Raw genomic sequence first — 25,895 nt, forward strand, 5'->3', positions numbered from 1 at the left:
ACCAAACCTCAGTCATGTTAACCACAAAATTGAGACATAACAGTAATGATGTGACAGCTTTGTGTTTATCCCATGTCACAAGATGTCAAGTGAAGCACAATGACACTGCAGGAAAAACCTGAAATCCTGCCCATCAGAGCACCCAGAGCTACAACTGTCATCCAAGGCTAGTTTACCACAGGTCAATATTTTTTACTTATTTCTTTTCTTGATTAATCATGTTGTTGTTGTTTTTTATTACTTTCCACTAATATTAGCACAAGAAAGCTAATTGTTGTAGTTGTAGTTTCATTTTTCCCTTCACCTACAGTCCAATGGGACTATACTGTGGGTTGCACAAGTGTGTTGGCTTTCTGGACTAGTGAGAACTGGTTATGAGTGGCACTTGGCACATGTAACATAACCACACAGAGTGTTAGCTGTTGGTCTTGGAGGGGAATTTGGAAAGCAGAGATAAGACTGTCTGAAGTAGCCTTAAAAAAACACAAATGATTTGGCCTTATTATGTCAAAATTCTCTTTGTTTCTGTGCCGTAAAGCATGTTGTGACAGCCCATTACAGGTAAGCCATTCATGATTCCTTGATAAAAGCCTCATTTCCACACCAGGAGTCAAACCCTGGCCTCCTGGGTGAAAACTGGGAATCCTGACTGCGAGGGCACATGGGAACTACACATAGAGACATTGACGAATTAGAAACAACTGCACTTATGCTCCAGTCAGCTTGAAATGTACACTACTACCACCAGAAACAGCATTAGCTCATCTCAAAGATGAGCCTTTCATGACTCACTGTCAGCAGAACAGAACACGTCATTTCCTAGCCAGTTTCACAGACTTGTAGACCGCGCACGCTGTCGCCCTAATTAACAAGAAGAACATCTGCCGTGTTACCGAGAATGTTCAGTCACTTATTCACCTTCGTCTGACTCACTGTCTGAGTCCTGATTGATGATGTCATTCCGCTGCTCCAGCGCTTGCTCGAGAGCTGCTTGAAGTTTCCGCGGCAACAGCGATGCCTCGTCATCCATCTACAGACAGTTGAAAGCGCTGGAGTTACTACAGATCGACAACAATGACGTGGAGAAGATGCTCTGCAACCTTTTACGAGCATGACTGTCTAATTTTTGGAATAAGAAATGTTTCAGTCTTCCTACTCGGCCTAATACAGTCAGGTTTTTTTGGTTTGTTTGTTTTTGTTCCTTACTCATGATCGCTCTTGTCTGCTAACTTTAGTTAGTTACTGCTGTGTAACACACATTATTGAGACATTTTGCTGTGACAGCTGTTACACCACAATTACATGTTGCCACAGAAAACCAGGACACCCAGGAATGATCTCTGCGGTTCCTCTTAGGTTTTTTTCTCTTTTTCTTTACTGTTTTCCTGCTTTCTGCATTCCTCACTGTCTTCCTGTTTGCCTAGGAAGGTGTGTTCTATGTCTTTCTTTCCGTCACTTCCTGTGTTATTTTGTAGCTTTTTTTCTCCATAATGTGGCTATATTTTTACTTCCTGCCTTTGTTCTTTTCCCACCCTCGTTGTTGTCTGATGTAGTTCACCTATGCCTTATTGGCTTTTTCCCTTGGGCCAGATCACCTCTGTGTGCTTCGTTACTTCATCTAGTCATTACACTCCTATCCTGAGTTTTGGACTTGAACTTAAAATTGTTGAATTTTTCTGAGTTAAGTCACAATTAAAGCTGCTTTTACCTATTAATATATTGTTCCAGATAAAAGAAATGTCAATTAATGTTTTTGAGCAAAAGAGTGAAGAACATGGAAATTTGCCATTATCTTTACATTACCACTTGGGGCACAGTGGTCACTGCTCATGCTAATGCTAATGGTTTTCTTTTTAAATGCATAGACCAACCTGTCTAATGAAGCGGTCAGTTTCCAGGTCGACCAATAAAGCCTAAAAAAGAGAAAAGAAGGATATCATTATTTGATCAGCACACATGAGAACTCTTTGGTGAATTATATAACTTTAAAGTGCACTCTGCATAAAATGGCTCAATGTTAGATGTAAACATACTTTGGAAATGTCATAATGAATGAATCACAAACTGGAAGAGTGACAGAAACAGGTTTCTGGCATCGCGAACAACTCGTTATTGGGTCGGTGTTAACTCTGATTAACATGGTCGCTTCTCAGTTTGATACATTAATGCAGCCAATGCTGGGAAAAAAACTGGGTGTAGTAACACTTTTGTAACAAACTAATGGCCATTTCATTTCACGCGGCTTCCCCTGCCAAAATATTTATTTTATACGAAAGAAAGAATCAGATGGAGAGCACAGATGCCATCCGTCCATCCACATTGAGCCATGTGTGATACAGACCAGTGTAGTGAAGTCTTGCTACACTTTACTTCACCCAGATTCTGTTTTGTAGAAAGACTTGGTCTTAAACCTGTAACCATTATTTTTACTGATCAACTAATTTACCCCGGCTGGAGTGCACATCTCGCTCAGCTGGTAGATGCCCAAAAAACCCTAAATACTCATTTTAAGTCAAAAAAAGTATTCATACTTGAGAAGCAGGCACACAAAGTTGTTTAATAAGGTCTGAAAGCTGCGGTCTAAAAATGAGACCTCAGTTTTCCTTTTTTTTTATCATTTGGACGTCACCTGGCTAGTTCCCTAGTATAATAAAAACAGAGGCAGAAAGAGAAACAGCCACAGTTGCCAGGTCATAATGGAATTACTGTGGATCTGCACTGTTTTAGCTTATCATCCAAATCCCTTAGATTCAGGACTCTACGCAGCAACATTTACACATCGCTGACATCAACATGAAAATTGAAAAGTTGATGGTCTAAATACAATCTACTCGCCTCTTCTACAGGCAGCTCTTTGAGTTTAGGCATCGAGCTGGATAGCAGCCCCACCAGGAAGGGAGTGGGACAGCAGACGATATCCAGCATGGACCCTGGCAGCACCGGGATGAAGGTGTGTTGCCAGGAGAAGGGGTAGAGGAGCGCCACCACAGCATGCATGCAGCTGGACAGGGTGCTGATGATGGGAGACAAAGAGGAAGGCAAACACATCAGTCATGTTTAACCAGATTAATTCAGACAAGCTTGAAACAGGGAGAAAAAAACACTGAAAGGGTTGTGCAGTCAAGCATTTACTCAGAAAGCACCACCTGCTGCGGTCATGCTAAGTTGAACGTTATATTCTTCTTTAAAATGCAATGTTTGGAAAATCATTACTACTAAATCACTAACTGGGGCCACATTCCAAACTATTGGAGCACAGCCGATGTATTTCCATCACTACACTCCAATTCTCCAAGTTAAATGACTATTTGATCCTCTTTTCCCTGAAACTGTTGCCTTTAAATGAGCCATAACAGTACAGCTAAGTATTCGGACTCTTTGTTCTTCCTGCAGCTCATCTGAGGTGCAGCCAGATCCAACAGACTGTTCTTGAGCTTCCACAAATACACTTGTTTTTCTTTTCTTTCCCCCAAAAGTTTTTACGTTATCGCAGCTTATTATCACAGCTTCTGGAAAAATTAATGCCTTAATTTATTGCACTTCCACTTCTCGTGCCAACAGTTAACGCCATTTACTATAGACCACAACGAGGAAACGTAACCCCATAAACGGCATTATTTTGAGATTGCCCCACTCTGTCTGCAGGGGTGGCGTGACTCTGACATGTTGCTATGGTTAAGCTGGAGTCTTGTTGACGCAATAACAAAAAGCAGCAACTCGGTTTAACTTCGACAGCTGTGGTATAACATGAAGCTCACAAATAGCAGCACGTCTTTCTCACGATCCGTCGCTTGTTGACAGTGGCTGACCCCGCCCCCCCTCCAGACTCCCCTCAGTCTTCTACATACTGTCCAGTCCATGTACACAAAGAGAGTGAAAATAAACTGTGGGTCCAATCTCTCTCTCTCACACACACACACACACACACACACACACACACACACACACACACACACACAAACCACTAAATCAGTATAGCTCAAGACCGAGACCAGGGATCAAACATGGTATATGACGCACGTTATCTGAGATATATACATTTCATCAACAGCAGAACAGCAAACAAAAATTCCTCCCTTTTATGTGACCTATTTCTGTTTCAGCGCAGAGGAACTTTACTGACCAATATACAGAGAAAACTGACAAACTCCCAAAGCTTTTTTTTTCCACAATATCCAGTCCAGCTACATGTCTTCCAGAGTTTTTTTTCTGAACTTCCCATGAGTCAAATTGACAAGATTAAAATGTTTTCTAGACAGAGTAAAATAAAATTACAACAGCGAAACCCAAAGGCTACAATAACCACAGCATACAACCTTCTTTTTTTTTTTACATTTCACTCACAACATGAAGCACTTGCAGCTTTGCTTTGGCCAGTCTGATTTCCATTTGCCTGAGGAGGGCTTGATAATTCCTAACAGATCCCGTCTCCTGGGTTTGACGAGTTCCAACAGGGAGTGATGGGGCACAGATCTCTGAAAACCTTCGCCACAGGCTACACACAGCCCTGCACACCACTGATACCAAAAAGGATCAATTACACTCACTCCCCGACCGCATACTCCTGGGAGAAAATGAACTTGCAACGAAAACACTCCGCACTACCAGAGGTTGCCACTCAACTTTGGAGAGCGAGTGGGACATTCCCGTTTGATCTAGACCAAAGCTTCAGGCATACACAGGTCATAAAATAAGAAGAAAAATGCTTTTTGGCCTCCTTATTCATTGATTGGTAAAGAACAGTAAAACACTAAAATAAAACCGTTTGAGTTACTTTAAATAAACGGTAAAGCCATATTTTTTCCTTGGTACAGTATAGATAAGTACAGAAGCTGGATTTTAGCCACTCAAAATTGGTGGTACCAGAAAGGATTATAGGCCATTATATGGCTTTTTTTTAGCCATGACATCAACATTGCCACAAAGTCAGTCAGTGCCACTTTATTCTAAATGTGAAATTCCACTGAATTCAATTTCATTTATGTGGCACCAAATCACAGAAAGTCATGTCAAGGTAACATCTTTCAATAATAGAGAGAAAACAAACAACCCTCTTTGAGCAACTACTTGTTGATAGTGGGAAGGAAAAACTCCCTTATAACAGGAAAAAACCTCAGTCATCTGCTGTGACTGGTTGGGGTTGAGGGGAGGAAGATCGGGAAGAGGAGGAAATCTTTTCAAAACCACTGAATGAATTAAAATTCTTTGGTTTGTGACCATCATAATTATAAAACTAGCAGTACTTCTGTCTTAGATGTACTTTCTGTACTTTCTAGTGCTAATTGGGAAATTTAACCCTACAAATCAAAATAAAGCAACTCACAAAGAATCCAAGTCGGAGGTGACAAAAACTGCAGTTCTTAGAGTGGCCACTTGAGACAAGTCGTGATAGACACTTGTGGTAAAATCCCCAACTAAACTGCATTCAGAAGCAATTTTACAGCTTTATACAAAAATATTTTTGGTCTCTGTGGATAGTTTTCCCCTTCATAACAACTGTACTCCATTTGGACTTTGTTAAAGTTAGTTGCAGCCTATTTGAATCATACTCTGGCGATATAGCTCTAGCACTCCTGCTAGGCTTCGCTCACAAATTTGGGTCACTGAACTGGACTTCCTGCCCGTGTTTGTGTTGCAGGTGACTTTTGGACCATTTTGAATTAAATATCATGACTAATACTACTATGTGTTCATTCCAGATCATTCAAGAAGTTTAGTGCTTCAGTTTTGAGGAGTATAATTGTAGTATTTTATTTATCTGTTAGCGCTAACTAGCAAGTACCCGTGTCTTAGCGTTTCATCTCTACAGTTTATAGATGCAGCTTTCTAAGGCCTCGGACAGTAAGTGACTGCTAGAGGCTTCAGGCTGAGTCTAGGTGAAACTGGTTACAAGGAGCGTGGTGCACCAAAAACCTCCTTGTGGTAGATTTGGTTGCAAACAATTTGCCTTGGCCGCCCTCAGGACACTAACCATTTCTGGTTTGTGTAACACTATTCAGTTTCACTCTTGCTTGAAAATAGTTTCCTAGTGTTTGCGGACAATTTGGCATCTACCATGCAAACTGCAATAAGGGCAGTCTGCTAGTGACCGAGGTAACTGCAAGGAGGTTTTTCACTGAAGTACCATAGCCCTCTCAGCGATTCCCAGCAACCTCCAGAAACCACTCACCAACCAGTGACAGAATACACACTTCACTGGTTGCTAGGGAAACCGACCACTCTGTAGGCCTGTGTAAACGGGGTCTATTTTACTGTGACACACTTGTTTTTTCTGTCATGACTGATCGTTACCATATGGTGACTGAGGCCTAACCATGCTTGCTAGCTTGCTTTGCTGATCCACCCTTGATTCCAGTCCAGAAACGCGTGGGTGACATCACAGTAGGCACGTCCAGCTTTTATATGCAGGCTATGTACGAAGTAAGATGGCAAATGTTAGTATTTATCATTATTGAGAACATGTTAGAAATTAAATGAGTTACCCTAACGTAGATACAAGAGCACAAAAAATCTGTTTTTGCCATTCAATGACACCCTAAGCAACAAAGTGTGTGTCAATAAACTTGCTGACTTAAACATATGTAAATATACATGAGTTTCAATGCTTTAATACCTTTTTACTAATAAAAAACTACACCACGGAAATTAATTTGACTCATTTAATTTGATGGAATACATCTATGTTTCAATTTATGATGCCACTCTCAAGAAAAGAAGAGAAAACAAAGATCCTGAGAGTTCAACAGAGGTGACGTCTGTTCGGAGCTGTTGTGTGTTGAGGTTTGGGAGCTAATCCTCACATATTAGCTCTCATGGGTCTGCTGGGCCTGGTTTAATGCGTGTGACGATGAATTGGCAGATACTCCAGGAAACATGGGATCGGGAGGCTTAGTCTGTGAAGCCCAGAAGAAGAGTAGGATAAATTTCAGTATTCAAGAAAAAGAGAGGCAAGGCTGTATCATCACATGCTTTGCAGCTCTGTGTTGTATCAACCAGTCTTAGGACGGTTAGATTGGCAAGACGAATTCCACAGACGGGTCTAGAGAAGACCAAACCACAGCTGTCACATGCCAGCTGATCCACAAAACCACTCCTCAGTGTTGGGCCTCCTTCAAAGCCCCTAATAACACCTAGAAGTCACACGAAGTGGCAGCAGAGTACATGCAGAACTGTATAGCTAGGGAAAGCTCCCAGTGGTGTATTTTTATCCTTTTAGCAGAATGTTCTCTGCTTGCTCCTTTAGCCCCACAAATGGTTTTCCCTCACTTCCTGTGCATTAGGGTCTCCAGTCACTGGGTCTCAGTCAAACAGCACAAACTATTTTACACTGAGAAATGGCCCCCTGATGGAAAACTCCATACATGTTCTTATTAAAACCACAATAACGTCCGAGTTTAATCAAGGCTGTCTGGAGAGCAAATGGAAGTGTGCAGGTGTCTACCGTTACATATGCTCACTGATGTGAAAATCAGCTGCTCAGACTCATGTAATAGCCACATCTTTCTCCACTGAAACATTTCACATATTTACAGCGGGTCGATGAGTTGAATACCACATGGGAAAGTGTATGAGTTGCTAAAAGTGGTTTTGGCTTTGTACCAGCTCTGCAGAACACGCCAGAGAAAGTGTCTGAGAGCAACCGTGGACTAAATGAAACAAGCACGCTGCAGTACCTGCTGATTTGAAAATGCCTACAGCAACAGCAATAATTCTACCTGTCTGAGCGCTACAGTCACCACATTGATCATAATATTGCAGATCTGCAGCTGCAAAACATGTTGGCGAGCTCCACAGCTGCAGTTCACTTTTAGGCAATTTAGTGCAAAACCAAGAACACGACGCCTCATACGTGCTTTTTTAATATTTTTTTCAATCATGTAGTTTTACTATAAGAGGACACAGGAACGGCTCTATGCAGAAACACAAACAGCCTGCTGCACCACAGAAAAGTGAGCTTGATTAATTCGCCATGGCTGTGAGAAAGGCTTTCAGCTATTGTTTTGTTTCCCTTCACAGTTCCCTCCTCTTTTCACTCTTTCCTCAAAAAGCCAGACTTCTCACATTTCATTAAATTCTTTTCTCTTCTTCGTTGCCCACTCAATCACTCTTACGCAGCTCTTTCAGACATACACTGGTAAGTGTATAAAGTGATAAATCAAATTAAAAAGATACAAGGACGATTTGGAATTTGCCCTCATGTTTTTTATCAGTGCATGGAGAGAAATTCGTGCCTGGTGTATCTAAAAACTGGCGATTAAAGCTGGCAGGTTTAATGTAATTTTTTCATTTTCACAAAAATGCATTGTTAGCTATTTTAATTAAATATATTTATGCACAGTTGGACAGAATCATATTACCATATTATTAATATCGGTAATCTAATATACAGCAGGAGTATTTCTCTGCTTATGTTTAGCAATAAATCCAGACATTTAATTTGGTAACCGTTCTCAGCTCTACCCTGAGGACTGACAGTGACTGTTTACATAAGCCTGCAGGACTGACAAAATTCATTCAACATCTGCAGGTCACTTGAGTAAAGCAATTACAGAGCAGTACAGCTAATGCTGAGTGTCTGTGATTAGACATCCAACTAGTTTTTACAGGCATCAGAGGGTGAATGACTTTGTCTTTGCAGACTTTTGTGTAGAAGCAGCAAAACTTCTGGAAATAGCAGCAAAGCTCTCGGTTCATTTTTACGAGACTTGATTGAACGCAGCTATTGCCTAAAATAGCTTTTCCTCTCGGTTCCTTCGGGTGTTGGGTATACATTTGAGGGGGAAGAAACATATATCACGGTCTGCTATGGATTATGTTCCAGAGAAGGAGAGGGAGTAGCTCTTTTATCACATGAGTCATTAAAGCTGCACAGAGATCATGTTTTCAAATGAAATCAAAAGACAGTACTGCATATACACATGCATAGAACCATAGACATTAAACATGGACTGGTTTGAGCTGATCAAACATTAAGAGGTATCTGTCGAGAACGCTGCCTTAAACGTTGTGTATGTTATTTTTGTTTTGTGGAACTTGATTTTCAGTTTTATGTCTTCTTTCGTTACATTTTAACTAACCTTCTGCTTCTCAGTTATTTAAATTTGGGACTAAATCTGAAGCGGGTATTATATTTCAGTTTATATTTCAGAGTTTTTAATAATTAGGTACAGTGTCATAAAAGTTATTTTCTTAGTTTTTTGCATCCTTGTTTGAGTTAAATTTCACTTGCCTTGTCCAGGCTTGATAACTGAGAGATCTTTTAGGCAGCTAAAAGATCTCAAAAAGCAATAAATCAGACAAAAGGGATTTCCAACAAATCACAGTGAGAGCCATTATCCACAAATGGAGAAAACCTGGAACAGAGATGAACCTTCCCAGGAGCGGCTGTCCTACTGAAGTTAGTCCAAGAACGCATTGACGACTCATCCAGGAGGTCACAAAAGAACCAGAGGAACATCTAAAGAACTGCAGGCCTCACTTGCTTCAGTTAAGGTCAGAGTTCATGATTCAACAATAAGAAAGAGACTGGACAAAAATGGCATCTATGAGAGAGTTCCCAGGTAAAAACCACTGCTGACCGAAAAAGAAAAGACTTGTCTCAAAAACAAATCTTCTGGATCATCCTCAATGATCTTGAATTGCATTACATCTGCTGTAAAACCAACAGCACTTGATAAAAAGATTATCAACAGTCAAACATGGTGGTGGTAGTGTGATGGAGCCGCTTTGCTGCTTCAGGACCTGGACGACTTTCCGTTTTAATGGAACCATGAATTCTGCGCTCTAACAGAAAATCCTGAAGGAGAATGTCCGGCCATCAGTTTGTGTCTTGAAGCTCAAGCACACTCAGTTTATGCAGAACAATAATCTAAAACACACCAGCAAGTTCACCTCTGAATGACTCAAAAAAAAACCCAAAAAAACAACAACAAAGGTTTTGGAGTGGTCACTCCAAAACCCCGACTTTATTGGGATTTACATGCTTCGGTATGACCTTAAACAAGCCGTTCATGCTCAAAATCCCTCCAATGTGGCTGAATTAGAACAATTGTCCAAAAAAAGAGTGGGCCAAAATTTCTCCACAGCAGTGTGTAAAACTCATTGCCAGTTCTTGCTGCCAAAGGTGGCGCAACCAGTTATTAGATTTAGTAGGGTAATTACTTTTACATATAGGGCCAGGTAGTTTTGGATAGCTTTTTTTCCATTAATAAATTCAATCATGATTTAAAAACTGTATTTTGTATTTATCTGGTTATTGCTGACTAATATTAAACTTTGTCTAATGAACTGAAACATATAAGTGTGAGAAAAAGAAAAACAAGAAGAAATCTGGAAATTTAAACTTAAGACGGTGGTAAATAAAAAGACACGGGGTCACCAAAGTTCAAATGACCCTGAGGGGACAAGAGCAGCTTCAAAAAATTTCATGACAATCCATCTAAGAGTTGTCAAAAATTATAAATGTAAACTTGATGTTTGGAAATGTCTGAGGATCACCAGAAGGTATAAGACTGTATTCTCTGGAAGCCATCAGTATGCTTTGTTTATCACTTGAGCTAGATATTACAAAGATCTATCAACAATGAGTGCCGTGCAGAACTGGCTGCTATTTGCTAACATATCATAATAATACTCTATCTCGAGTCACTTTGTGATTCCCACCCTATGACTCCTCGATGCTATCAGCTCTGCTAATGAGCAGCTCAGACAAATTTTCTCCAGGGACGCAGAGCGCGAGGTCACTTGTACGTAGGGAGTGAACGTGACATCGTAAGTCAAATGGTGACAGTTGAGCCACAGATCACAGAGGGCAGAGTTGCACACACAGGAAGTGCATTCCTTCCCCTCACAGTCACTGCCCCCACTGATGTTTGTTTAAACTGGGCTCTGATACATGAAGAGATTACTTCTCCACTCAAATCTCCTCCCACTCCACCCTTGACTCCAATGCTCTAAAAGTACCCCCCTCTTTTGTGTAAGAAGAGGACACTGAGTCCTTGGAGACTTCACATTTTACCTCTCCTTTGAAAGCGACCCGTTACACCTCTGATATCAAAACTCCACTGCTGCTTGACTTTTTCTTATACTTACCAAACATCAGACATCAGAGTGAAACTGTTACACATGCATCTGTCAGGCTTCAGTTGGCAAATCCACAGCATAACCCTGCTATTACGCGTCTCTGTGTTTACAAGAGGGATTCCAATAGGCCGCATGAGACTAAGGCAGCCCTGAAATTTTCTAGATACAACAGATTGGACACTAAACAGCACTTATCCTGCTAGTTCCTCTACAGAGTGAGTGTGATGTGTCATCGCACAGATTGGAACAAATTGAGAATTTAATTTAATATAGATTCTCAGCTTACTGAGTGGTCACGCGGCTGATGTAAGTGATCTCTTGTTGTGCGCTGCACTCAGGGACGCAAGCTTCTTTCCAACTATCCTTAAACTACTTTTTGATTTGAGATGACAAGGAGGCGTAGGAAACCAAACCAGTCTGTCAGGGCCTCTTAAGCCAAACTTTTTTCCTTTCGGCTGCTCCCCTTTAGGGGTCGCCACAGTGGATGATTTCGTCCCTAGCATCCTCCTCTGTCACACCAACTCTCTGCATGTCCTCCATCATTACATCCATGAACCTCCTCTGTGGTCTTCCACTTTCCCTTCTGCCTGGCAGCTCCATCCTTTATCCAATATATCCACTATCCCTCCATGCACATGTCCATCTTGAGCCAGATTAATAAATCTAAATATGTCCTCTATTATCTATATGGTCACACTACTTTACTGTAGTGGATAGCAACCCATCAATCACAATATAGCATACCTTGCTATATCCCTTTTGACTTTAACAGGGAGAACAACTTGGAAAATAAGCATCATATTGTATAAAAAAAGATTTGAAACTAGACCATAAACTCAGGAACAGTTTTTGCTGAGGTCACGAAGCACAGGAGCTGACTTGTCTTTTCCCACAGATTTCAATGTACCCAGACGGCTGTTTGTTTAAGGCACTCTTTCTTTTATATACAGCCTTTTGTAAAGGCACAGAGGGAAAATGCCTGTTATAGCCCACACTGAAAGAACACAAGTGTGCTCCCATTTCAGTTGCCAATATAATCACAGTATAAGTAAAACTTCTTTCAGCAGCTCCCTTATTTTTCATCAGAACTTTGTGTCTGGTCTCAAACCACGGATCATGTTTGTGTGCGTGAGGCAAATTTGTTAAACGCTACCCCACAGAGATGCATCTATATATAAAATGAAGGCTGAAGTCTGAGTCTTGAGGCTGAAGTCTGAAATTTTGGTGTTCTTTTCAAAAATTCCCAGGAGAATTTATCACAAAAAATGTCTGAAATTACGTATCCAATGAGATATTTTTTTTGATATACAAATATAAAGTATGCACAAATGGTTGCACCAGTGAACTTTGCAGACCAATTTTTTAACTCTAACACTTACCTGAGTTTATCAGCCACAAAGATGACTCTCCGCTCCAGCAGCAGCGAGGCAAAGACGCGAATCACCTGCCGCACGCTGAGACATTTGAACAGACTTTCAAAGTCCACGTGCTCCAGTCGGGAATCGGTGGGCCGCCTCAACTCAATGACCTGAGTGATCACAGAAAGCGTGAGTCTGATTTACTGAGTGCACTTTGCCAAAGTGTACTGAGCTAACGGTCGTAAACAAAAAGCAGTTGTGTTGTGTTGTGCCTGTGCCTGTAGCTCTGACCTCATTTCCTGCACCGGGAAGGAAGGTTTTTACTTTGATGATCTTCCCTGGAGCGGGAAAGGGGGACTCCATCAGACTCCTCATGAAGGGATAGACCAGAGCTGCTGAGATGCCTCTCCGTCTCTCTACCTCATCCAGGATCTGAAAAGAGGGTGTTGACAATTAATGGAAACATACTGTTGTGGCTTTAAGCGCTCATAGTTGTCTAGCTCTCAGTTTCTGTTTTGAAAAATAGCAAAAGCATCTATTTCCATGCCTTTGTGTGAGGAAAATTCCACCCAGTGTCCCTGTCTGCCTGTTTTGGTCCGAGCTGCCTCCTGTCTGGAAAGTTGATTGGGGGAATTGCTCATTTTGGAGGTCATATGATATCACCCCTGTTGCTCTCTCTTCACACACATACAGCTTCCTCTGAAATCAAACACTGACCTCCTTCTTTATCATGATAGCTTTTTTTTTTTTTTTATAAATCTAATTTACATTTGAAACATCGCAGCCATTCTCTTGCTCTCTTTGGGCATCTGCTAAGGGTGCTTAAATATCACAGGATCCAAAACTAGTTTGGTTCTAGGAAGTAAACACCAGTACAAATAAAGGCACACACCCATACTGACAGTGTGTGAATACTTCATCAATATGGGGAACTTATTCTACTTTTACTCAGTTACTGCAGTCTCTATATCTATATGCACCATATCCTTAAAACATTCAACATTCAACAGTCTGGGCTGAAATAATAAAGGAATCAGATAAGGCTGAAAGAGTCACACAGAGTGACTGCTCTGTTCTGCGTTAGCACCAGTGAGAAAAAAGCAAGAGAAACAATTACTCTGGGAAATCAGAGGGTTACAAAAAAAGGGAAAAGAAGCTGAAACAAGCCTTACTGACGAACAGGCGTTCGGCACAAGGTCTGCTGAAAGTCTTTTCCTTCAGCTGTGAGACAGGTTAACCACAGCTACAGTACCGCATGCAGAAATTTGGCTTTTTATGTGTGTGTGTGTCTGTGTGCATTGACTGTATGTGTGGCTAGAGGACAAGACTGAACTCACTGTAGAGAACAAGTCAAAACAGCCCAGCCTGCTGATGACACAGTACACCTCAGGAAGGCGAGGTCCTTTCCCAGTCGGCTGTAAGAGAAAAAAGAATAAACTCTTTACCAGAAGAGACCCATTCAGAGATATCCTTAAAAAAATAATAACTATAAATGCACTTGAAGGAAGGGATTAACAAGGTAGCCCTATATCCAGTGCTGTCCAAAAGTCTGGAGTCACACCTCTTTTCTTTATATTTTACTTCCAAGGAAACACATTTTTTTGTAATTTTTTAAAGTGGTCTTGAGCAATAGTTCTCGAGGGTTTCTTGGCTGTTATTTTGCTTATTTTCAGCCCAGTCCTTGTACCTGATGATCTTCACAGGAATATTTGTTTTTGCTTGTTAAGACACTTAACACTGACCTATGAATCATTCAAGCATAAACAAGGAACCTAAACTCAAGGGATGCACCAGTGTTGTATCCTCACAACATAGAAAACAAAGAATCAACTTTAGACATTTTGTTACTACCAGCCTGTCACAAAAACACATCATTTGTTCACATTTCTTTAGTTCATTCTATTAAAGAAAATGCCAAAAATAACTAAATTTAAAAAGCAGCCGTGGCTCTGTCATGGTTTTGGGCTGCACTTCAGCCAGTGGTGTTGTTGGAATTATTAACAAAAGTACAGAAAAGTACCATCAGATTTTGATCTATCAAGCAATGATCCTAAACACGCTGCCCGTGCAGTAAAAGCATACCTGGATAGAAAAAACACACGACTGAACACAATCAGTCACGATTGGCCTCCCCTGAGGACGAACCTCTACGTTATTGAAGAGTAATCCAACAAGGGGCGATTCAAGACTTCCAAACACTATTGTATATAATTACAAATATATAAAGGGACCATGAAACTACACGGATGATAACGTGAAGATAAGATGCTTAAATGTGAAGTCTTTGAGTCAATCTGTCATCTGAGGTGAAAGTCTTTCATGCGGATAAACATAGGTGGTTTATCTGCTCTGTCTGATCCTATCTGCTGTCCTTTGTGCGCTCAAATAGAAACACCGGGGGCACAGACACTTAAAAACACAGACACAAATGAACACAGGCCACACAGACAAATCCACTTGTCCATATTAGGAATACAATTTTCTCCTCTAGTTTCTCCTCTGCCTTTCCAAATGGATGATTAAATCAACTATGTGGAGCTTGATTCAAGTCCTCAGGAATGTTCGGCTGCTGCCAACTGCTGGACAGACAGCGGGGAGGAAACAAAGTTACTGGAGGAGAGCAGCTCACCTCTCTCCCCATCTCCCTATCTGTCTCTGTCTACCGTCATTAAAATCTGCTTCCATCAAAAAGAATCTCAGATCAACAAAGCGGATCATGCATAAGAAAACACTTTGCTGATCTAAAGAATACCAAGAAATCTGATTGTTAAACAGCACACACGCTCCTGGTAAGCGTCTGAGACCGTGCATTCTGCGTGCACGCTTTTTTTTTTTTGCAAAGGCAAACGGCAAACAAAAATCGCCAGCACATTAGCAGAATCCCACACAGTCATGCTCTCCACCCGCAAGCTAAATGGGAGGCTCAACGAAACACTTCAAAGCATTCGCCAGCCTAATTACGGAGAGGAAATGCTCCAGAATGACAATGTTTGGATTTTTCATGGTTTCTTTTTGTCTTGCCTCGCCCGAGAAACCGTTGTTGAATTCAATGAGTCAGTCCTAACTGGGTTTTTATCTTCAATTATTATATTTTACAACATTTTTATGGGCTTTTTATGACCGCGTTCTATCTTTTAAGGCAATATTTCTTCCCAAGTGTATTCAATTTAAAATGCAACAGAGCTGCACATTTCATTAAACATATTTTTTTTCAGTTTATGTATTTTGTAGCCACTGAAATCTCACGTGTGTAGTTTGGGTGTTTGTTGCTCTGCTAACACTATTTAAAGTATTTACTGGGCACACACACACGCTGCTCAGCTGCTGTAACAGTGAGTGCGATAATCTTTGTCCGCATCTATTTTTTCAAGCGTTTCACACCCAGTTTAGTTTTTCATGTTTTATTTTTTGACATTATTATTCTTAGCGATTTCTTTCCTTTTCCGACACAGCACACGGTCACATCAGCAGCGCGACAGGAAAACTACATCGAGTGTTCAAATAAAAGCGTCTGTCACAACAAACAGGGGCTCAGCGGGGTGCGGACAGGGAGATGAACAGCAGCTTACCAGCAGGCGCCTGCAGTACCCAAACCTCCTGCTGCCGTCCTCCCCAGTCAACATGAAGGAGAAGGTCTCGCTGAGGCCAAAAACAAATATATGCACATGAGGAGCAACGCAAAGACACAGTCGTGAACACAACAGCAGATACTTGTGATAAAACAGAGCACGATTGTATTGGGCCTGGCATGGTTATACATTCAAACGGTGCAGCAGGTGGAGTGCACAGATAAAAGGGTGGAGGTGTGTGAAAGATTACCATCATTAGTATATTGTTATTGATTAAATAAAGTACAGTATCATTTGTTATCAGTTATAATGTCCGCTGTGGATTTGGGTTTAGTAAAAATCCACCTTTTACAGAACGGAGCCAAATGGAAAAACTTTTAACATGCATGAGACGTCATTTCAGAAGCTGGCATCTATTCAGCAGAGGAAAACCTAAACCTCACCCTGTAAGGGTCGCCCTTAGGTGACCCTTACAGGGTGAGGTAGATGTGAAATTTCTATAGTTTCTATTTTTTTCTGTTGCCCAACAGACCGGTAAGGAAAGGAATTTGACACTGTGTGGAAGACTGCTGGACGTACCTGTTGTACTCTGAGACCGGACTCCAGTCTTTGGCATCTGGGAAACAGAACTGGGGAATGGCTTTGAGCCTCTGTTCTGCCTCCCTCATCTGCTTGGTGGGCCTATCCAGCTGTGAGGTGAGGAGAGGATTCCAGTCAGCTCATCCTCCTTCACATAACTCTGTCATCCTTTATTAAAATCCCCCATGGATGACCTACAAATGACCAGACTAACTTTTCTCCTGTTCAAGGTTAAACTCCCTCATGTCCTCTCTAATTCAACTACACAGAGAGTGCTCTCTGGCCGTCTGAGATTAACTTCTCCCAGTGTACACGTCAGCTGAACAGTAATTAGAAAAATACCCTTTCGGGGGTTTTCCTGTGGCGTGAATGGATCCTGGTTATTTTTAATTATAAACAGACCTACAGGGCTTTAATTTATAAGCTGTAATAACCCACACAACTTCAAACAGCCTGCAGGGTCAAATGTGAAAGAAGTGTTTTAAGGCTCAAAATGGGGGGAAATTTTAGAAACCCTCTACACGATCTTTTAATAGTAAGAATAATATCATTGCAGTAACAGCTTTATAAGTCACGTAACAATAACACTCAGGAGGTTCTGAACTATTTATGCTTTGGAAACCATTCAGTGGTGACATATCTGTGCACAGTTTGTGATTTCTAAAAACCTAGTGACGTCGGTTAAGGAATTTTATGGTCGCCTTTTTTTTTTTTTTTTTTGCATGTTTGCTTTGTTTCAAAGCAATTCTGGCTCTGCATTCTTGTTACGCCCCAAGTAAAAGTTGTCAGAGGCAACCAGCAGCAGGACCCAGTTGTGGCTTTTACCTTGGGGAATTGGTAGGTGACCTCTGGGGAGTAGGAGTTCTTGCTGGGTTTCTTTTTCAGAGAAACAACCACAAAGTACTCAAAAAGTTCCCTCTCCTGCCACTCGATGAGCTGCAGCTCCAGTGTTCGATAGCTCGGGGCTCGTCGCAGGATGGACTGTAACTTTAATAACCTCTGGGTGTGAGCTGAGAAACGGGGCAAACATAATACACGCAAAATTTTCAGTTTTTTGTAGAGAATGAAATCTGAGAGACAGATATTACACAGAGAAGAGGGTTTTCTATGGGTCAGGGTGCTTCTTCACAAACATGTGTTTATGTCGCAAAACGGACACAGAGGGAACGCTACGTGGGTGGCTGAGATACAAATATTTACTCGCTTATCTGGCCAGAAGATGAAGGGGAATATAGAAAAGCAATACCTCTCAGAGATGCAGTCTCAACATTGGACATGGAAAGCTTCTTCAACCTCTTCTTCCCACGTTTAGTGCAGTAAATGGAGTTGATCCTCTGGACCAGCTGTAGATGGAGGAAGGAGGAAATTCTATCAGGAACCTAAGGTTTTGTTTCTCTTGAGCCTAAGTATAGGAAGCAGAGACGTGCACGGCCAAAGCTAACAGTGTGAAATACAGTACATGTGTGTTAAAGGGTGCAGAGAAATACAACAGAAAGGCATTAAGGGGACTTCTTGAGAAAAAGGCAAATTTAAACAGTGATTACAACAGTGATTACACGCATCAAGGCACTCTATCTTAAAAACATCTATTCCAAACTGTGGAATTACAAGTGATCCAGAGCTCCACTGACTCTGACTGAAACCTGAGATGATCTGTGAAGCAGGAACACAGAGTGAACACGGTTGGAGCTCTGCGAGGACTTAGTGTAGGTGTTTTTGTACAGTTTCGCAGTGTGTACCTTGGGGATCCTCCAGTGCCTGTGTGAGGCCAGGGTATCGGTTGTGCTACAGAGGCTATCATCCAGCAGGCCGCAAGGTGAAGGTGATACACCTATCTGGGGGAGAAGCAGCATTTCGTCGTGGCTGTAGCGTTTGGTCAGCTGCGACATCCGATGGCTTTTCCTGTCGCTCGGAGCAGGCAAGTGAAGGGACTGACTACTGGGTTTGGAAGGCAGCTAGATACAGAGAAAAGAAAGCAGCAGGTTTGGTACCTTTCATTCACTTGTAATAACACTCAGCTTTAAGCAATATCTTTATATCTCAGTTACACTGCGTAGTGATCTGCCTACCTAGCTTTTCATTTCCTGTCATAAAGAGGTGTCAAACATAAGGCCCGGGGGCCAGAATTGGCCTCTAATATGGCCTGCTCGACAGCTTTGGAAAGAGAGCCTGAATTTTGAACTTCAAGGACAGAAATTTCCATTTTTTTTCATAGAAATCTGTCATTTTAATGGTGGTTTCAAAGGAAAAAGGAAAAAAAGGACATATTCTGTCAATTAACAAATATTTTCTGTTTTATTTTGTGTTTAATAATTACAGGACAGTCTGTGCAATGAGCTACAAAAACATTTTCTGTAATTTTAACAGTGTTTTCTTACAATTTAAACCCAAAGTGTGGTGCTGACTGATTTTTTTCATTTACTATAACAACGTTTCTTTATTACGTAGAAAAACTGACAAGTAATTCAATTCAATTTTATTTATATAGCACCAAATCACAATAACAGTTCCCTCAAGGCACTTTATATTTTAAGTTGAAGACCCCACAATAAGTTAACAATAACATGTATTGTTTAAATTGCACTTATTTTTCTTTTATTAAAATATACCAGGGTTTAAATGTGTAGTTTAATAGCTGTGCACTGACAGAAAGGTCAGTTTCACTGGTCCGTATGTGGGCCACAATGCTTTAATGTGTTAGTGTCAATGCAAACAAAACATTAAAGCATTTAAGCAGGAGAATACAGGTTTATTGTGAAGCAGTCACAGGGAGTGGCAGTCAAAGGAACAACTCAAAAAAGCATGTCCATCTTCAAAGCGTGGGTTTTTCCTTTACATGTGATAACTTGAAACGTTCTTCAGCTTCTCAGCACTACTCTGGAAATGACTGACTTCTCTGATTGACTTCTCTATCAAAAGTAGCAGTTCAAACAGTGTTTACAGCAGTGTTAAACAGTGCTTGTTGTTACCACATGTACCCCTTTTCTCCCCGGCCTCCTACTTTACATAGTGTGAGGCATGTGCCTGGCAATGAAGCGAACAGACTAAATCAGCAGATGGCCCTTTCTGTAAACATCGCAAGGTCTAAACACGTCAAGCTGTTTCCTGGAGTGACACAAATGAGGTGTGAGATTCTTTAAAAGACATTATCCAGGTTTCATCCGTGACACCCCGAAAGGGGATGTGTGTTATATTTACTACAAGAAAACACATCTGCGCTCCTGGGTTACCTGAGGCGGAGAGTTCAGCTTCCTGTCCATGACGGACCAAGAGCGGTTGTTCTCCAAAAGACGAGACGTCCGGCCCAAACTCCGCCGCTTCAGGTCGACGTCCTCATATGGATTCTCCTTCTCTGTGGGAATAAAGTGAGTGTTCACTGTAGAAGTACAGCTGGCAACAGTTTGTGGACGCAGGCCGTTCCTGAGAGAGGACAGATGAGGCCGAGGGGTCAAAGAGGGTAAATAGAGGGCGATTAAAGGTGTCAGAGGTCCAAGAAGGCCTCCCTAGGTTATTTCAAAAAGAGATGAGTGATGAAAGGTAAGTCAAAGGACATTCACAGCCGACCCAAGTTAATTTCCAACTGAGTCACTGTCCAGATATATAAACTGTAGTGAGAGAGCAAAAGAAGAGTAGATAATGAGTTATACAATGACCTTTCCAATAACCACTGGTTCTTTCAAGTTTACATCCACTAAGTATATATTTATATGTTTGTTGTTTGCATAAGACAATCTGATAAAGAGGCTGACAAACAAGCGTTCAGGTCTCATTGGTCAAATTATTTTAGGCCTGCAATAAGCACAGACTTTGCTACCGCTCCATAGCTGTACTTCAGTCACTAAATGATGGCAGGAAAGCAAAGAGCATGAACATTACAGAGCATAGCATGGCTCTCGCTGATGTCACCTGGCAGGGGACCAACTTCAATAAAGAGAGAACTTGTGTAACACCACAGTCCGTGTCTATTCAGACATGTGCTCTGAGAATAGCTTTTTGGCAGGGTCTGAAAAAGGTTGTGAGAAAGAGAAGAAACCACGGCGAAGAACAAAAAACAGAGCCAGATGGCGTCGAAATGCATGAAGGGAACTTTTAAAAGAAAGAAAATCAGTGTTATCTGGCAACAGAAGTGCATCTGGTAGCTGTGTTTGAAAGAAAAACCCCGGTGAACCCTCCAACAATGAGAGTTTTTTAAGCACCTAACTTAAAAAAAATGCTTCCATAGCTTTGTTCAGTTACCTATTTTTAGGTTAATGATTTAACCTGTACACACACACACACACACCCATGCACAGACAATGTACACTGGATGGGGACTTTCGGGGCGTTATGTTGTGTCACGCAGTCAATTAGTTGAGTGGAGTTATTTTTATGTGCATCATTAAAGCTGCGGGGCAGAATCAGAGGGCTCAGTCTGACCCCACATTGTGCCGCTGTGCCATTAAACCAAAGCTATACTGTAATGAGAGCCTGCTGGGAAAATCATATGTCTCTATAGCTGCTCATGTACTGGAGGGTACTAATCTGCTCCTCTGATTACAAACATCAGGATCTCTCCCTAACACACTCCCAGACACGCAGCATTACGCAGGGAGGGGACACACCTCAGCTGCACACTGTGATTGTACATTTCTGCGTATACACAATGGACGCTCTGGGCAGGGCGAGGCTCAGAACAAGCTACACCAACAATGTCAGGATCAGTTTACCCTCTAAAGTGGCAAGCTTGTAGCAATGCTCAACCACTGAAACAAAACTACATCAGGGATGGACGCTATAGAAGAACCTCTGGCAGGACCGCAAACCGTACAGCGCCTCCGTCACAAAGACAGTCTCTCCCGTGACCACGCTGGCGACGTTTTGTGGCAGAATGTACAGTATTTCAGGCACCATAACAAAATTACAGCTTGCTTTATGTGTCTAAGGTGCATCTGTTTAATCGCTCATTACACGTAGCACACAGTCGCCCAGATTCATTCGCAGTGGGGTAAGAGCAGACAGCTGAATCATGGTGTCATTGGTGCACAGGGTGTGATTCATCGGCTTGTAAACAGATCAATCACCGGCACACCATTTATCAGCTACGCTAGTTAAAAGCACTTACACGGTTCCCTGATGTCACCATACATCATGCAACCATAGTAACACTGTAGCGCAGGTCAAGAAAGGCCAGCAATCTTAAGATAAACACCTAACATCAAGCACAAGTGCCAACTGACAACAAGTGAGTGGGCGTCCTTCCAAGAAAGTCAAGGAAGTCAAAGTTCTCATGGGAAAGAAAAACATTTATTTATTTATTTATTTAATTTTTTTCATTTCTTGCATAGTCAGTGTTCACGTATTTTCATACGACATGAAAAAGAGACCTCACATCTGGGAACCATCGCAGCACTTTGTTTTATTGGGTCTTTTTTCTAGCCACCGCTACCAGGGTACTTCCTCAGGTTAAGAGGAACTTTGAGTGATGCAGGTATACTGTAATTGGCTACAAATCTGAATGCAGCTATTTAGGAAGCAGCTCTTAAAGATGAGACGGAGTCCAGGCTTTAATAAAGGCAAATAAGATGCAATCTTGATTAAATATAAAACTCTGCACTCACAGTTCCCTTCGGTTTCCTAGTGGGCATCCACCCCATGGAGCAATGTGGGGAGAAAATGAAGACGCTGACCACAACAAGAGGTGACGCTGAACTACCAACCACTGGCCTGCATTACATCAGCCTCAAGAGTTTGTCTTTGAGGGGCGAATGCAATCAGAATAAAGGCTTGGAAGGAATCTGGAACACAGGGACATCCCCAGTGGGTACTTACCCACAGGTACTCCCCAGAAATTGTTTTGTCTGAAAGCAGCTCTAATGTCAGCTTTATTTGCATTTGATTTTTATAATTAAAAATTGCAAAGAGAAAAACGTGTCAAGAGTAAATATGAAACACATTATGGGAGACCTAAACTACAAATATATAATCTAAACATCAGCAAAAGGGGGTTTTTTTCTATTTCTTTCCGTACACGCTTCCTTGTTGAGTTCAGAAAATATACGGGAGCTTGTTGTTCTTTGTAAAAGATGGCTGTACCGTGTAATAAGATACACAAAAACCCTCATTTCCTACCAGCGTGGCTGCTTCTCAAATGAAACCTTATTTTTAAAGCTTTTGTTTGAGCACTTCAACTCGAAGACAACGTCTCTGTCGAGAACAAGCAAAGATCGGGAAAAGTGCGTCTCCAAACTGCAAACTCTCACCCTCACGGTGCCGGATGAACAATGGGAGCTTTGTTGCGAGTCACATGAAAATCCGTCATGCCTTGACGCTCTATCTCAGACCGCTTGCACATCCTCAGCCAAAAAGAAAAAAAGAAAAAAAACAGAAGAAGAAGAAGAAGAAGTGCACTGACTCGTTATGCTTGTATATTTAAAAAATCCTACCCTTATTTAGTCATCTCTGAGTGTTTATAATAAAAATATTGCGGAGTGTGTAAACTGTTTGGGGATTTTTTTGTTTGGTTGGTTTTTTTTTTTTGCACACGTTTCATCATGAGCTTGCACATCGCACTGACACATTTTCACTGCATTAAATATGCACCGAGGGAGTTGGCAGCTGAACTGGGCAAAGGGCCTGGGGTCATTTGCTAGTGGAAAGGAATTTTGGCTCCTCGACACGTCCAGCATTTCATACACAAATTATCTCAGACAACAAACTATTGAGTTGACTTCTCTCTGGCGAGAAACGCTTCATGAAAATGTAAGAAAATGATGCTCAGCAATTTTTAAAAGCAAATCTATGACCACACAAAAAATTCCATCCTTATTCTAACATTTGGTGAACTGCCACTTACTGATTACTGATTACATCTATCTGCATCAATAAAGGCGTTTCACTGTGGGAGTTTCCATTGCTCCTCTTCGCCCTGCTGATGCCGGATAACAGAGTAAAAATGCAGATAACCAGTCAATCTCTACAATAAAATCCAACCCATGCAGCCACATGTTATCCATTAATCTTATTTTCAGGCTCAGTGCTCACTGACTGCTCCCACAGTGGGATTTTTTTTCCACACCTCACACATTTCTACATGAAGCAAAAGCGCAGTCTTATTACATCTTTAAGAGTCACTAAAACATCCGACTTTGTCTGCCAAGGCTTCTGTTACAATCAGACTAATGATATGCATTCAACACCCACTTTATTAGGTACACCTTGCCAGTACGAGTTTGGAGCCTCTTTCACCTTCAGACTTGCCTTAATTCTTCATGTAATAGAGTCAACAAGGTGCTGGAAACATTTCTCTGAGATTTTATTCCGTCACACATTTGCGGCAAATTTGTCGGCTACACATGAATCTCCCGTTCCACCCCATCCCAAAGGTGCTCTTTTGGATTGAGATCTGGTGAGTGTGAGGGGAATTTGAGTACGGTGAACTCATTTTTCCATTCAAGAAACCAGATTGAGGGGATCTGAGTTTTGCGACATGGTGAGTTATCCTGCTGGAAGCAACCATGGTCAGCAACAATACTCCAGTAGACTGTCTTGCTCTGTTGATACTAAGAGGTCCAAAGTGTGCCAAGAAAATATCCCCCACACCATTACATCACCAGAAGCAGCCTGAAGTGTTGATCCAAGGCAGGGTGGATCCATGCTTTCATGTTGTTTATGCCAAATTGTGAACCTACCATCTGAATGCTGCAGCAGAAATTGAGAATCATTATACCAGGAACCATTTTTCCACTTTTCTATTGCCCAATTTTAGTGAGCCTGTGCCAACTGTATCCTTAGTTTCCTGTTATTAGCTGACAGGAGTGGTTCCCAGCCTGGTCTTCTGCTGCTGTAGCCCATCTGCTTCAAGGTTCATTGTGCTGTGTATTCAGAGAGGCTGTTACATATGAATTTCTGTTAGCTTCCTGTCAAATTAAAACAGTCTGGATAGTCTCTCCGATTTTTGGCATCAAGAAGGCCTTTTCACACAGAGAACTGCTGCTCGCTGGATATTTTTGTCTTTTTCGGACCACTCTCTGTAAACCATAGAGATGGTTGTATGGGAAAATCCCAGTAGGTCAGCAGTTTGTCAAAAACTCAGACCAGCCCGTCTGGCACCAACAACCGCGCCACGTTCAGAGTCACTTAAATCAACTTTCACCTCCATTCTGATGCTCAATTTGAACTTGAGCAGATTGTCTTGACTGTGTCTACAGATCTAAATGCATCGAGTTGCTCTCACGTGATTGGCTGATTAGATATTCGCATAAATGAGCAGTTAAGCAGGTGTACCTAATAAAGTGGCCAACAAGTGGAACTAGTGGAACTAAAACTTTTTCACATGATTTGGGTGTCCTTGCCTTTAATTTCCTTTATAGTACCTGTATCAATATTTGTTTGGAGCAAACCAATTTGAAGATTATAATTAATGCCTCAGCTGTCACATTACTCTTACAACAAATTTGTATTTCCTTTAAATATTTCATATGTAACCAGTGTTTCATATTGGACACCTGCTGTAAAAAATTACCATCAACAACTTCCCTAAAGCCCAAGATTGCATATAAATTGCCTTCTGTTGTCACAAAAGTCCAAGTTCAAAATACAAAAATATTCAGTTCACTATCACAGAAGAATAGAAAACATGAAAAATAAATGCAAATTCAAGACGCAATAACCAGAAAAAATGTTGTATGTCTTACTTTGAAAGGTGACTTATACAGTAATAGAAATTACAGATCATCGATCTGAAGATCAGTTAATGTTTAAATCTTGTCGTGTTTACAGTGTACTGAGCCAGTGTGCTTACCTACTATGTCCTCATAGGCATTCTCCTCTAAAGTGCTTTTGGAATTGGGTCGGCTCCGTGCGTCTGTGGTCAGTGCGCCATTCTCCGTGGGCGAGGACGGATATGAAGACGGCAAGCTGGCAGCATCCTCCGACTCACACGACTCTCTAGAAGAAGATAAACAATTTGAAACAGACCAAGGTGCTGAGGCAAAATTACAAGGAGGACAAGTCAACACGAGCCAGTGTCTTACTCAGAGCATGTCAACACGTGATAGAGGACAGAAAAAGTGCAGGTCGTATTAAAATATAATCCAGACAGCTGGCCCTACTTCTAAAATGCACTACTTGTCATCTGGAAGAACAGAAACAGGTGGTTAAAACACTCCTAGTGCTGATAAGCGCATTAAAGTCAGCGTTTGTCCTTTAAAAAAACCCTAAATCAGAAGAATTAATGTTCAAATAAAAGGATCGTGCTCCGATCACCGAAAAATTCTAGATAAGTCCAAAGTAAACATGCAGATATCTTACTATTCCTGCGTGTTGTCTG

General features: G+C 41.4%; 1 protein-coding gene across 1 annotated transcript in view; it reads right to left on the reverse strand.

Moving 5' to 3' along the window:
• dennd2b (DENN domain containing 2B) overlaps positions 1-25,895 on the reverse strand; it is a 47,856-nt gene that overhangs the window by 1,521 nt on the left and 20,440 nt on the right. The window contains exons 4-16 of the mRNA XM_019358367.2: positions 25,368-25,513; positions 19,819-19,940; positions 18,328-18,543; positions 17,835-17,931; positions 17,414-17,658; positions 16,589-16,698; positions 16,010-16,079; positions 13,778-13,855; positions 12,732-12,872; positions 12,462-12,610; positions 2,836-3,013; positions 1,872-1,913; positions 919-1,030 (exon numbers count right to left, since the gene is read on the reverse strand). Of these exons, the coding sequence (XP_019213912.1) occupies positions 919-1,030; positions 1,872-1,913; positions 2,836-3,013; positions 12,462-12,610; positions 12,732-12,872; positions 13,778-13,855; positions 16,010-16,079; positions 16,589-16,698; positions 17,414-17,658; positions 17,835-17,931; positions 18,328-18,543; positions 19,819-19,940; positions 25,368-25,513 (1,706 nt within the window). The remainder of the gene's footprint in view (positions 1-918; positions 1,031-1,871; positions 1,914-2,835; positions 3,014-12,461; positions 12,611-12,731; positions 12,873-13,777; positions 13,856-16,009; positions 16,080-16,588; positions 16,699-17,413; positions 17,659-17,834; positions 17,932-18,327; positions 18,544-19,818; positions 19,941-25,367; positions 25,514-25,895) is intronic.

The sequence above is a fragment of the Oreochromis niloticus genome, linkage group LG1 (assembly GCF_001858045.2).
Source record: "Oreochromis niloticus isolate F11D_XX linkage group LG1, O_niloticus_UMD_NMBU, whole genome shotgun sequence".
NCBI lineage: Eukaryota > Metazoa > Chordata > Actinopteri > Cichliformes > Cichlidae > Oreochromis > Oreochromis niloticus.